A 13926-nucleotide genomic window follows, 5' to 3' on the forward strand; every position below is an offset into this window, starting at 1 on the left:
AGCCACCCAGGCGCCCCTTTCCACCTCATTCTAACAGCAACCTTTTAAGACATAGGTTCATACTATCTCCATTTCACAGATGAGGAAACTGAGACACAGGGGAGGTAGTTGCCCAAGGTCACACAACTGGTTGTGTGGTTCAGATCCACTGGAGAGGACGTGAACACGGACAGCCTGACCTTGGGCAGTGAGCACAGGTTAACTGCTAAGCTCTCTTCCTCCCTTTTGAGGGAGTGGACAGCCTGACCTTGGGCAGCGAGCACAGGTTAACTGCTAGGATCCCTTGCTCCCTTTTGAGGGAGGGGAAAGTAAGGAGGCATATGTGCTTTTCCCTATGAGGCTTTCACAAATTTTGTGATTCTGGGGCCCGCAGCTCTCTGTACGACTGGAGTGCTGAGCTGGGTGCAGGGGAGCGTGGGCAGGGCGGGGCCTGCTGACCGATGGTTGTGTCCCTGCAGCGGCTGTGGAGGCCTGCGTCCTGCATGGGCTGCGGCGGCGGGCGGCTGGCTTTCTGCGCAGCAACAAGATTGCAGCTCTGTTCATGAAAGTGGGCAAGAACTTCCCGCCGGCTGAGGAGCTGAGCCGCAAGGTGCAGGACCTGGAGCAGCTGCTCGAGAGCGCGTGAGTGCGGAACATGGGGTATGGGCAGGGCACACCCGCGGAGGACGGTGCATGCTCCTCTCTGAGCTCTGCGAGAACCCGCACCTCCTGGCACTCTCTCCATTCTCCTTTCTGCTCCCCAAACCCGCCAGACTCTTTCCTACCCCAGGGCCTTTGCACATGCTGTACCCACCACCCAGTTCACATACCTCATCTTCCGTGGCTAGTTCCTTGTCATCATTCAGGCCTTCCCTCAGGTAGGGATAAATTCCAACCCTCACCCCATTTCTCTTTTAGATCATCCCTCTATTTACTTCTTTCTGGTTATCACCACCTGTATTTACCCATTCATTTGTTTACTTGATTCTTGTCTATCTCCCCCATTTGACTCTGAACTCCATGAGAACAGACAACTAAAATCTGTTACTCCCCATTATGTCCCCAGTACCTGGACAGTGCCCAGCAGCTGGTAAAAGCTTAAGAAATGATTGTTGAAAGAATAAGCGCCCCGTGGGAGCCAGACCCCATTCTGAATGCAGGAAGACAAAAGTTTAATGAAACCAATATGGTCACTGTCTGCATGGATCAGGTGTGACATTGAGGCAACCATTGAAGGGGAGCAGTGACTTCACTCACGTGTCTTAAGGGCTGATTGTGTTTACTGGGGGGAGGCTCATGGCCTGAGTGTGTGTACATGAACACCTTCCACCAGAGTCACCCCCAGAGTCCCAACTGTACAGCCAAATCCTCCATCTGGGGCCTGGTCCGGGATAACAGATAGGTTTCAGCTCTAGTTTGTGCTAGACGCTGCCCCAAAGGACCTTGTTGTAAAAGATTCTGGAGCTGCTGTTAGATTTTGTGGGAAAGAATGTATGGATTGATTAGCCATGTCTGTTCTGGGCAAGAGAGAGAGGCATGCGTGCCGTGTTTGCCGTCTCTGCCGTGGGTGATCCCTTCACTTCACTGGATGGGAAATGGCCCTTGTCTTGCCTTTCAGGCCATGCCAGCCCAGAGCCCCTGGCCAGAACTGCATGATGGGCCATCCTGTGGCTTTGGCATTGCCAAGTCCCATTTGGAATCTGACTCCTCGGCCACATGGTCTTCAGGTGCCTTCCAATCCACCTGTTAAATTCCCAGGTGTTTGCTGATAACTTCTTAAAGGGATGGATTTCCATGGGCCTTCCATAATATTGGGAGTGATTTTCTAATGGAGGAATTAGAGATACCCATGCCAGGTGGTAAGGGAGAACCATTCATTCATTGATGCAGTTGCTCATCCATGACAGATAGAGCGGGGAGAGAAAGAGAGGGGAAGAGAAGAGAAATATCACTGTGAGCATCTGGCTTGTCCATCAGCAGTTTATGAAAGTGTCTGTTTCACAGCATCTTCACGCTCGCTGGGTATTGATTTTTTCAACTCTTTACCTACTTGCCAGGAGCAATAAGGGCTCTTGTTGTTTTAGTTGCCATTCCTTCATTTCCTAGAGAGGTTGAACATTTTGCCGTTTGCATATTGGTCCTGTTGGATTTCCTCTTTTGTGAATATTCATCCTCCTTCTTTACTGGCCTGGCAGGCGAAACCAGATCCAGGGCCTCCAGGAGAATGTGCGGAAGCTGCCGAAGATGCCCAACCTGTCCCCACTCGCCATCAAGCACCTGTGGATTCGCACTGCCTTGTTTGAGAAGGTGCTGGACAAAATCGTGCATTACCTGGTGGAAAACAGCAGGTGAGCCGGAAAGACCAGACGCCTGTGTGTGCTCTGCCGCCACCTGCTGGCCCTCTTGGGAATTGCAACCTATTGCGGAAAGCAGCTTTGTTTTCTCCCCCTTGATGTGCACTTGATTTGAAAGAGAGTAAGTAAAGGCGGTCTGGATGTTTGCCTCCGAATTAGCCTAGTTTAGAACCTTGGGACAATTCAGGTGCTTACTGTCAATGCAGGATCTTCAGATTTGGAGTGGAGTGTAGGATCTTACAATCTTAGGCATCTTTCTTCTTCCATGAGTTAAGCCTACGGTCTTCTTGCTAACTATGGCCCTAGAGGAGTCATTTAGCTCCTCTGTCTCTGCTTTCATTTGGTAAATGGGACAGGGATTGCTGCCATTCTGAAGAAGAAGTGAGAAGGGGAGTTAGTGAGTACACAGCATTTTAGAAATAATGATACTTTTTTCCATTTTCTCTTCTAGCTCAGATCAACCTGGTGTAAAGGTTTTATAGTATGAGCCCTCTTGACAAGCACCCGTACATTCATTCATTCATCCAGTAAATATTTAATGAGCGCCTACCATGTGCCAGCCACTAACCTAGATGTTGGGGATACGTTGGTCTCAACTGTCATGTTCAAAGCTTGGATGTTATGCTAAGAGCATGGGGGAGCCAGTGAAGAATGAAAAGACTCTTCATGGCCAGTACTCCTTTCCAACCAGAGAGAGAAGGAGAGAGGGAGAATATGAGGGAAATATCTGAGAATCTCCTCATCTCTTGGTGTATGAAAGTGCCTGTTTAACCGCATCTTCACATGCAATGGGTATTATGATTATCTTTTATTCTCTGCCTGTTTGCTAGGAAAATATGTATGAAAGCATAGAGCAAAGCGCTTCTTCTCATGAACCTCGTATTGTAGCAGGGAAAACAGATAACTAGTAATTGGGATAAGATATGATGAATATTCCAAGCCAGGTGGGTGGTGTCTAATCTCCTCTGGGTGGTCAGGGAAAGTGTCCTGGAAGACATAGCATTAAACTTCCATTTGAAGGACATGTAGGCATTACCAGGAAAAGGGGTGTGAGAAAGAGTGTTCCCAGCAGAGGGAACAGCAGGTGCAAAGGCCGGGAGGCAGGAGAGGAACTGGAAGAAATCCAGGCCCTGGAGTCCAATTAATCTCTTCATCTTCTAGTAAATCGTGACACATCTCTGCCCTAGCATGGGTTCAGGGCGTCTGTAGTTATTGCCTTTGGCATATGACCTTGTGTTTTCTGCTGAATAAGTTAGTCAAAGGAATTAGCGATTTATTTCAGCAATAATGCCAACCTCTTTCTTCATCACACTTATTTGTTTAGATTCACATAGAAGTTGTAACATTAGTACAGAGAGTCTCCTCTACCCTTGGTGATAACATCCTCCATAACCACAGTACAAGGATCAAAATAGGAGATTGCCGTTGGTAAAATACTGTTAACTGAACAACAAAATTTTTTTGGATTTCGCTAGTTTTTACATACACTCATTTTTTTTTTCTGTATAGTTCTATGGAATTTTAACACACGTATAGTTTTGTATATAACCAACACCACAGTCAGAACACAGAACCGGTCCAGCAAAACCTATCACCCCAAAGGAGCTCCCTTGGACCACCGTTGATGGTCACATCTTGTTCCCAATCCTACCTGCTATTTTTAAAGGCCGTATTCCCAAGGCTTATGATCAGGTAACTGGGCTGAATTTTGGAATGGAAACGGCGTGGCAGAGTGGAAAGTGTCTTGAAGCCTTATCTTCAGATCTGACGCCAAAACGTATAAACTTGCTGCTGAGCATGTACAGGGCTGTCAGTTCTGCTGCAGCCAATATTCTGGTGAATCGAAGATTCCTCTGGGGTAAAATTACAGTGATGTTGCCACCATTTCACAAGAACTTCCTGGTGGCAGAGTCTGTGCTGTTGCTGTACAAGCAGGTCAACATTTAATCCTCCCAGCAGCCTGGGCAGGTGAGTTTTGTCATTCTTCCCATTTTACAGCTGAGGACACTGAAGCTCAGAGAAGGTAGTTACCTGCCCAGGGACACACAGCGAGAGTGGGAATGGCCGAGCCTGGCACCCACTCAGTCTGTCTCCCTCCCGATCCTGTGTTCTTCACCCCCTGCTGTAGGATGGGAAGAGCCAGGCTGGCTGGATGTAACCTACATTCACCTGCTGTGTGGCCTCCAACAAGTCATTTCCCCTCTCTGAGCCTGAGACCCCTCAGGAGGGTAGAACAAGGTCTTTTCCAACTCTAGAACTCTGTTTCTAGATTGTAGGAGTTGGCAAAGAATTAGAAACCACTACACAACTCAAACAAAGAAACAAACAAACAAAAAAACAGCACAAACATTGTATCGCCCGCATCACAAGTTATTTTGAAGACCCAGGAGCCAGGGGGCGCTCTTGAGCACATCAGGCCAGCAGCATCCACACTAGTTGTCTGGGCAGGAAGTCCTATTAAGACAGCTTTTCGGGGCACACCACAGCTAAAAAGCATCTTGTTGCCTCAGTAACATTAGAAGGGCAGACAACATCCGAGCCCCTAAGCGATTTGCCATCTGAAATGGAAGATGTGGTCGAAGTCGATAGAACCAGCCAGGAGCCACTCTGTAGTCATTATTCCTGTTACTCTCATTCAGGCTGTATCATACAGCCATGTATTAAGCAGTTACGGGCCAAGCACGGTGCTAAGTGCCTCACATCTGTTGTCTCTCTCAGAAAGCCTTCCAACAGCCCTAGGAGATCTATTTTTATTACACCCATCTTATAGATGGGGCATCTGAGGCTCAGAGAGGTGACAAGAGGGAGACGGGACACAGTCTGCTCTTAACCACCAGGTCAGAGTCCATTGTGCGCCCTCTGCCGGTCGCCATCCAAACCTGCCTGTCCTTTTCTCTCGCTAGCAAGTACTACGAGAAGGAAGCCCTCCTGATGGACCCGGTGGACGGCCCCATCCTTGCGTCTTTGTTGGGTAAGTGGTCCAGTGCTCTGAGCTTCCTCTGGGTCCCTGGGCTCTGCTCACTGGTGCATCATCTCCCTCCAGCCTCCTCCATCAAACAGTACCTGCTCCCCGGCTCTGACTCCCCCGGGTATGGTGCTGGCCTCTCCTTAGGAGGCCCGTGGGGCGTACTCACCAGCTGGAGGGGAGAAACGGTGAAATGGGTGGCCCACCGGCGGGGGCGGGGGAGGGGGTAGATGGGAGGGTGGACCGCCCTGGGGCTCTGGATTCCCAGCCCCCGTATGCCCCGCAGTGGGACCCTGTGCCCTGGAGTACACCAAGATGAAGACTGCGGACCACTTCTGGACCGATCCCTCGGCGGATGAGCTGGTGCAGAGGCACCGAATCCACAGCTCACACCTGCGCCAGGACTCCCCCACCAAGCGTCCGGCCCTCTGTGTGAGTAGGGGTGGGCTGCGGGGCCCTGGGCGGGAGCTGGGCTGGGTTCCAGATTTGGTGTGGAGGTGGGGAATGGAGTGGGGCCCTGAGGGTCACCCCAAGCCTCACCCTCCACCCCCTCTCTCACGGCCAGATCCAGAAGAGGCATTCGAGTGGCAGCATGGACGACCGACCGTCCCTCTCTGCCCGTGACTACGTAGAGTCCCTGCATCAGAACTCCCGGGCCACGCTGCTCTACGGCAAGAACAATGTTCTGGTTCAGCCGGTGAGAGAGATCTTGGGCCCAGCTCTTCCACGGGTGGCGGGCGGGGTGTGGGGGGGGTCTGTCTTCAGGTTATAGAGGAGGAGTTCCCTCTGGCTCCAGGTTGCTCATCCATCCATCCATCCATCCACCCACCCACATACCTGTCTCTTCATTCCCATTCATCCATGTGACAACATTTCCTTCTATCTATCCATCCATCCATCCAACTATTCATCGATCCATTCATCTTTATATCCATCCATTCAGTCATTCACCCATCCATCCATTCATCTACCCATCTTTACATCTATCTATCCATCCATCTTTATATCCATCCATTCATCTATCCATCCATCCAACTATTCATCCATCCACCCCTCTTTACATCTATCCATTCAGTCATTCATCCATGCATTCATCCATCCACCTACCCACATACCTATCTCTTGAAGCCTTTACTTCATCTGCTAGTAGTCCATCTACATCTACATCTACATCACCTTCATCTACTAGCAGTCCATCTCTCATCCATTTATCCAGGTAACAACATTTCCTTCTATCCATCCATCCATGCATCCATCCATCCAACTATTCATCCATCCACCCCCTTTACATCTGTCCATTCATCCATGCATTCATCCGTCCACCTATCCACATACCTGTCTCTTCATTCATCTGCTAGTACTCCATCTCTCATCCATTCATCCATATGACATTTCCTTCTATCTACCCATCCATCCATCCATCCACATATCTATCCACCTATCTTTATATCCATCCATCAACCCATCTTTACATCTATCTGTTCATCCATCTGTCTTTATATCCATCCATTCAGTCATCTACCCATCCATCTACCCATCTTTACTTCCTTCCACCCATCTACCTATCCATTCATTCCTCCATCCCTCTACCCATCTTTACATGTCTATCCATCCATCCACCCACCCATCTTTACATGCATCTACCCATTCATCCACCTGTCTATCCAACTATCTGTCCATTTATCTTCCAGTCCATCTCTCCACTCACCTGTCCACCCAGCTGTCTATCCATCCTTTCTCTCTTGTTATCACTCACTCATTCAGCAGATATTTATACTGAACCTTCTATGAACTAGATGCTTAGGATATCAAGATAAACATCTTCATGGTTAATATTTATGGAGCACTTCCTATGTGTCAGACACCATGCTAAGTGCTTTTAACTGTACTAACTCATTTAAAGCTCACAACAACCATTTGAGGCAAGGAGTCTTATCAAAGGTGATAACACTGAGGTGTGCACAGTGGGGAGGAAGGGGCAAAGTTATGCTTTGAATTCAGGCTGCCCACTGTGAGAGTCTGTGTCATTTATCAGTTACCTTCTATGCCCCAGGACTGGTCCAGGCCCCAGAGATGGGTGGTGAGCAAGGCACATGAAGCCCCTGCCCTCAAGCAAAAGATATCCCCTTTGCTATTCCCTTCCCGAGACCACCTGGATCAGTGTGGTATTTGGGTTTGGTTAGGAGGAAGCAGAGGGAGAGCTGCTGACCACTCCGGCTCTATGGTCACAGTTGCAATCACTGGGTGACCCTGAGCAAGTCACTTCTCCCTCTGAGCCTTAGTATCCCCATCACAGTGGGTATAAGATCCTATCTCCTCAGATCTAAGAAGCTGCGAATTTAAGACGTCCCATTTTTAAACATAACCATCAGGAAGTAAAAAATGCTATTAGGTTATATAAAATGTTTTCTCACTACTTGGAAATTTTATTTTACACTTTTTTAAAAATTTTATTTTATTGTTACGTTAGTCACCATACGATATATCATTAGTTTTTGATGTGGTGATCCACGATTCTATTTTACACTTTTTGAAAGAGCTCTTTGAGACTTTATTTGGATATACTTTTTTTTTTAATCATGTATTATACTTGTAACTGCACACAAGGGAACATATCATTATTTAAAAAGATTTTATTTATTTATTTGACACACAGAGACAGACAGAAATAGTGACAGAGAGAGGCAGCACAAACAGGGGGAGTGGCAGGCAGAGGGAGAGGGAGAAGCAGGCTCCCCGCTGAGCAGGGAACCCTCACATGGGACTCGATCTTAGGACCCTGGGCTCATGACCTGAGCAGAAGGCAGATGTTTCACCGACTGAGCCACCCAGGCGCCCCAAGGGAACATGTAATTGACATTCATTAGTTAAGATAGTCTTAAAACTTCTTCACATTTTAGGGTTGAATCTTCATGTCACTTTTGACTTAGAGACATCACTGTCTATATTTTTCCACCAAATATTGTCTTCTGTGCCTTCAAAAGAAGGGGTCAACAAACTGTATAGCCTACGGGCCAAATGCAGTGCTCTGCCTGTTTTTGTAAATAAAGCTTTATTGTAACGCAGCCCTGCCCATTACGTATCGTGTATGGCTGCTTTCAGGCTGTAATGGAGAGTGGACTGCTTGCAACGGAGCCTGTATGGCTCAGAGAGCCAGAATTGTTTCCTCTCTGACCCTTTGTAGGAAGTTTGCTGACCTCTGATCAAGAGCATTGGAGGTGCAGTATTTCGCGCAAATGTGTGCACTTGGTTGTTGCTTCGCAAGACCATCTGGAATTGTGGGTGTCTGTGCAGCAGTGAATGGTGTCTCTGCTTTGCCAATATCCCATCATTGCCCTTCTGCTCTGTTACCAGCCTTTCTGCCTGCACAGTCACCTTCTGATTCAAACATGAATCTGTCTGATCTTTTCTGAAGACATTTAAAATAGCACCTGTAATTCCACACGCAAAGTAACAACCAAGCTTGAAACTGAATGGAGGGGGCACCTGGCTGGCTCTGTCGGTTGGGCATCTGCCTTTGGCTCAGGTCATGAACCCAGGTCCTGGGATCGAGCCCCGAGTCGGGCTCCTTGCTCAGCGGGGAGCTCACCCTGCTGGTGCGCGTGCATGCGCTCTCTCTCTCTCCCTGTCAAATAAATAAATAAAATCTTAAAAAAACCCCAAAAAACTGAATTGAAGTAACAGCGTCTGAACAGCTAGGCCCGAGTTTGCATGAGATCAGGCAGTGACCACTATGTCATGATCGTGAGATGCCACTCATTAGCAGACGCATCCCCATTTCAGGTCCATTAAAATGTGAAAGCCATTCATGAAATAGTGCTCCATCATGGGGCTGTGGACATGTGTGGTTAAGTGGGGACCTTGTGCATGATGCCGAGCCATGCTTGGTGCATGCACTAGGTGCTCAGTAAATGTCAGCTGTCCATCTCCACATGTTGTTCAGTGAATTTGGTGGAGAAGTTGCCTCCTCTGTGTGTGAGGCTTGACTGCCCTCCCTTACACCCCACTTGGGATAAAGCAGAGTGAGCAGGTGAGAAGCTCTGCAGGCTGCTGGTCAGGGAGTATGGTCTGGGTATTTGGGGAGGGGGATTCTGGAAAATTTCTGTGGATGGGACATAGAGCTCAGCTGCCCTCTTTTTCTCCCTTCAGACTGGCCAAAATGATGCCAGATAAATGCCTTCTGTGAAGGAGAGGGTGGTGTTGAAGAGGGGTAGAGCCCCTTCCTGATTCTAAAGAGCCACCAACCCCACCCTTGCAGCAGGGCCCCTGGACCTTGGTTGAGGTGGGGAGGTGGAAGTATGGAAGTGAGGGGAGGCGGGCAGACAGCTTTCATAGCTGGATCTACAGAACCCATCCTGGGGGTTGGTTACAAACTGCTTTGCTTAGCATGGCAACCTGGAAGGCAGGATCTTCCAAATGGCCATGGCCTTGGAAGGCATGACCCCAACCTCTTGGTTCTGATTATGCCTCCCAAGTCAGATGGGCTGGGGTCCGTGATCCCTGGGACTCTGGCACTTTGACCAAGCCTGCACCCTCTCTCTGCAGAGGGATGATATGGAAGCTGTGCCAGGGTACCTGTCCCTGCACCAGACAGCTGACGTCATGACCTTGAAATGGACGCCTAACCAGCTGATGAACGGGTCGATGGGGGACCTGGACTATGAGAAGAGGTAGGGCGCCAGGTCCCTCTTCTACCCTTGACACGGGGAAGTTTGTGCTCTGTCCTTCGTGCCCTGGCCCACTGCTCGGTCTGGTTGTTGCAGCTGCTTGGGTAGCTCATTGGGAGGATCTAGAAACCAGCTAGAAGAATCTTAGGGCATGGGAGTTAGGCAAACCCTGGTCAACACACCCAGGGGGAGAAATCTTAACAAAGGTCTGGGAAGCCTGCCAATGGCAAATATTCCCCCATCCACAGCCTCCCTTCTCGTCACTCAGTCAAGAAGGGAAGCGGGAGACGTTGGTTGGTGGGCATCTGGTCTGGGGCTGCGTCTCCCTGTGATACCCTGCAATCTGTAAGGCTCAGCAAAGGCTTTGGGGTCATACTCCGAAGAAACTCAGAAACCAGCGATTCCCTGCTGCAACCCCCTCTTCCAGCACAATTAGGGAAGGGCCCTAGAAGGAACACAAGCAGAGGGAAGGCACTGTGCCAAGTGTGGCCAGCCTGATTATTTCAGCTTGAGGAGTCCTGGCAGCTAGATATAAAATAAAGGCTCTTTTCACGGGACAGAAGCAGAACACCATTACCGTGTTCTGTTTCATGTTAGGCTTCAGTGTGAGGAACCCCAGGCCTTGATATGATTATTGCTGTTCTCTAAGCTGAGCACTTCCTGTGCAGAGGTGGCCATCTGTCTGCAGAGACGGTCAATGGGAGGTACAGTCCGTTTTAGGCTGGGCCACATAACTCAGCTCCTGCCAGACTCCAGAGTTTCTGATCAAGGAACCCTCCCCGAGGAACAGTGTGGGGCTGAGGAGATGCCCTTTGCCCGGGACGGTTATTTCAGCCCTATTCATCTTAAACCCTGGCCCTTCCCTGACTTCCCAGCTGAATTTGGATCACACGGAGCCCTGAATCTCCTTCGTAGCATTTATAAAATCATGCTCACGTAATACATCTGTGCCCACCTATATACCCACTGTTGCGTTCTAGACCTCATTTCCGTGAAGGCAAGGAATCTTTCGCGCTCATGTCCTGTCCAGCACCTGCCACCCATCCTGGCACGAAGTCAGTGCTCAGATAATCTCTGTGAAACAAAACAGGGAAGTCAGGGGACCTGGATTCGTTCATCAGATATTAACGGAGCACCTGCAATGTGCTAGGCACTGTGCTAAATACCACGTGACCCAGCAGTTCTACTCTAGGAAGCTGTTAAAACATGTAAAACGAAAACAGAAGCTCAGCTCTTGCTCCTTCCCAGCTGAGTGATCTTGGACAGTGAGCTTCACCTTCCCGAGCCTCAGTTTGTTTATCCGATGTAAAATGGGGATGTGGTAATGGAACCTCCGCATAGGCATACAGGAAAGAGTCTGTGCGAAATGCAGGTAAAGCCTTTAGGCGGGAGGCTGGAACCCGGAGGCTGTCGGTGTCAAGTTACACAGCTCCAAAGGAACTGGGGCCACAGCTCCTCCTTGCTGGTGTCTGGTGGTAGTTGGAGAGTTGCTTTGTTTATTGGGCGCCGTAGGGCATTCACCATTAACTGTGAATATTCTCTGAACATCTTGCAGATGTGAGCAAAACCCAGTCGCTGTCCAGTTCAGCACCTCTCGGGGAGACAGGAGAAAACAGACCACTGTCACCCTAGGTGATGGGCATGATGTGGGAGTCTGGGGAAGGGCCTCCTGGCTGAGACTCGCATGCACGGGGCTCCATAGAGGCTGCTACTCTGAAAACCCTCGTGTACTTGGCTGCCCTCCGAGGACGTTCACTCCATGGGCCCTGGCAAGGCTGACTCTGGTGCAGACCAGTGCAGGAAGGTCCCTTAGAGAGCTTCTCTTCCAACTTCCTCGTGTTGCAGCTAGGGAAACTGAGGCCCAGAGAGGAGAAGGGACTGATTCTGTACAGTTGGTGGAAGTGGGATTTGAAGTCTGACCTTGAAGCCTGTGTTGGTTCGGGTCCTCCCAAGATGCAGGTGCGGACAGAGTTAGACATGCGAGAGAGCTGTAATGTGAGAGGCATCTGTGCAGGATGAAAGGGAAGAGCAGAGGAGGCGGGCAGGACATTCAGACCATGAAGCTGGTCTGATCCCTGTGAACAGGGAGGGGAAAGAAGGAAGGAGAGGAAGAGTCTCAGATGCTGCAGTTCTTAGAATGTTCAGCCAGATCCATTGGGAGTCCCTGGGCTAAAGTTAACCCTTATTCTGGAGTACCCCTATCCTGCAGGAGTAGGCCCACACTAGCACCCCCATGTGCTCAGTCCTGGCTGAGAGCAGCCCAAGGGAAGTGTGGCCTTGGTTCAAACGTGTTGGTGGATCCAGGGGGCAGCTTCTGAAGCTGTTGGTCAGCTCTGCCCCCCCACAGCAAGATCTGAAGGACACCTGCTCAGTGTATTCCCCTGACCACACAAAACCCCGGTTCCTGTGAGCCCCACCTCCATGGTCATCTAAGGGGGAAAGTGATCTGTTGCAGGACAGCTGTAGGCTTTGAGCTCGAAAGGGAAAACCTTAAGTATGTCAGCACAGGGATCATTAACCCAGTTCTTTTTTAACATATTAGCACTCTGTTGAGCTCTTCAAATACATGATTCCACTTAATCATCACAGAAGCACTCTTCAGTGGGTAATTATTATCACCCCCATTTTACAGAGGAGGAAACTCAGACTCAATAGAAGCCCTCAAGTCACACTGCTGGGAACTGTAGGATCAAAGCTTTGAATGGCTATTCTAACCATATGGACGCATGGTGGCCTGGCATTGGGGTCTGAGTCAAGACTCTAGATACCAGTGACAGGGAACCAAACTCAGGTTGACTTAAGCATTAGCTCCCACGAACTGAAAAGTTCTGGGGTTGTGGCTTCAGGCATGGCTGGATCCAGGGACACAAACAATAAGGACCTGAACTCTTCCCATCTCTTGGTTCTGCTTTCCTGTGGACACCATTGCCAGGCAGCCTTTTTCTTGCCATGCCCCCCCCATTTCCAGACTTCTGTCATCTTTGCCTCTACTCTCCTAGCAGAAAGGAGCGTCCTTTCCCCAGTTTATTCTAACATGACTCCAACAGTTGAGCCTCATTGGTTCTGCTTGGGTCACGGGGCCATCCCTGAACCAATCACTGTGGCTGGAACAGTGGAATATGCCAGAGTCAGATGGCCATTCCTGGAATCCTGGCATAGAGGGTGGGTGGACTCAGCCTCAGCCACATGGACTGGGGGGAAGGGAGGAGAGTTCCTTAGAAAATTGGGGTGCTGGGACCAGAAGAAGGGGAGATAGATTCAGGGAAGCCTGGAATACAGATGTTAGGGACAGATGGGTCCTAGTGAGGAGGGTGCAGGAGCCCATGGGTGTGGTCTTCTGGTCTCCTGGGCCCTTTGCCACGATGAGGTGAGCAAGCATCCTGCGGACCTAACCATCCCTCCCCTTCTAGTGTCTACTGGGACTATGCCATGACCATCCGTCTAGAGGAGATTGTGTACCTGCACTGCCACCAGCAAGGTGGGGACCGTGGGGGGAGCACGGGGCTGGGGTGTTCCTCCTGGCTCCCCTGCCTGGCCCCACCTCCTTATTACCTGTGCAGCCTCAAATAAGTGACTTCTCGCTGAGCCTCGGTTTCCCCATCTGTAAAATGGAATCACAACAGCACCTACTCCTGGCGTTGTCGTGAACATCCTATGACGTATGATAAGAGCTCAGCATCAAACCCATGGTGTTAGCTGCTGACACGTATTGAGCTCCTGTGATGTGCCAAGCAGGGCTCTAAACAGCTTGGCACGAAGTCACACAGCCTGGAAGCTCCTGAGTTTGGACTTGAAATCAGGTCTTTGTCATTCCAAAGCCTATGCTCTGAAGATCTGGGATTAATGAATGGAGTTCTCCCTTAAAGCTCAGAGAAGGTACATTTAGAACAAGCAGAAGGCCATCCTGCTGTAGAAAGGGATCCATGCCCCACCAAGGCACAAAACATTAAGCTTATTTAGT

The 13926-nt window shown here is 49.7% G+C and overlaps 1 protein-coding gene across 2 annotated transcripts in view; it reads left to right on the plus strand.

The window, feature by feature from the left end:
* SGSM1 (small G protein signaling modulator 1) overlaps nt 1-13926 on the plus strand; it is an 89066-nt gene that overhangs the window by 34235 nt on the left and 40905 nt on the right. For both annotated transcript variants that reach the window (XM_045887439.3, XM_045887440.3), the window contains exons 4-10: nt 459-621; nt 2175-2327; nt 5237-5304; nt 5585-5730; nt 5864-5995; nt 9844-9968; nt 13376-13443. In XM_045887439.3, the coding sequence (XP_045743395.1) occupies nt 459-621; nt 2175-2327; nt 5237-5304; nt 5585-5730; nt 5864-5995; nt 9844-9968; nt 13376-13443 (855 nt within the window). The remainder of the gene's footprint in view (nt 1-458; nt 622-2174; nt 2328-5236; nt 5305-5584; nt 5731-5863; nt 5996-9843; nt 9969-13375; nt 13444-13926) is intronic.

This window comes from Mirounga angustirostris, unplaced genomic scaffold (genome assembly GCF_029215605.1).
Source record: "Mirounga angustirostris isolate CCGP_5_RB_7025 unplaced genomic scaffold, mMirAng1.0.hap1 SCAF_14, whole genome shotgun sequence".
In the NCBI taxonomy this organism is placed as follows: Eukaryota; Metazoa; Chordata; class Mammalia; order Carnivora; family Phocidae; genus Mirounga; species Mirounga angustirostris.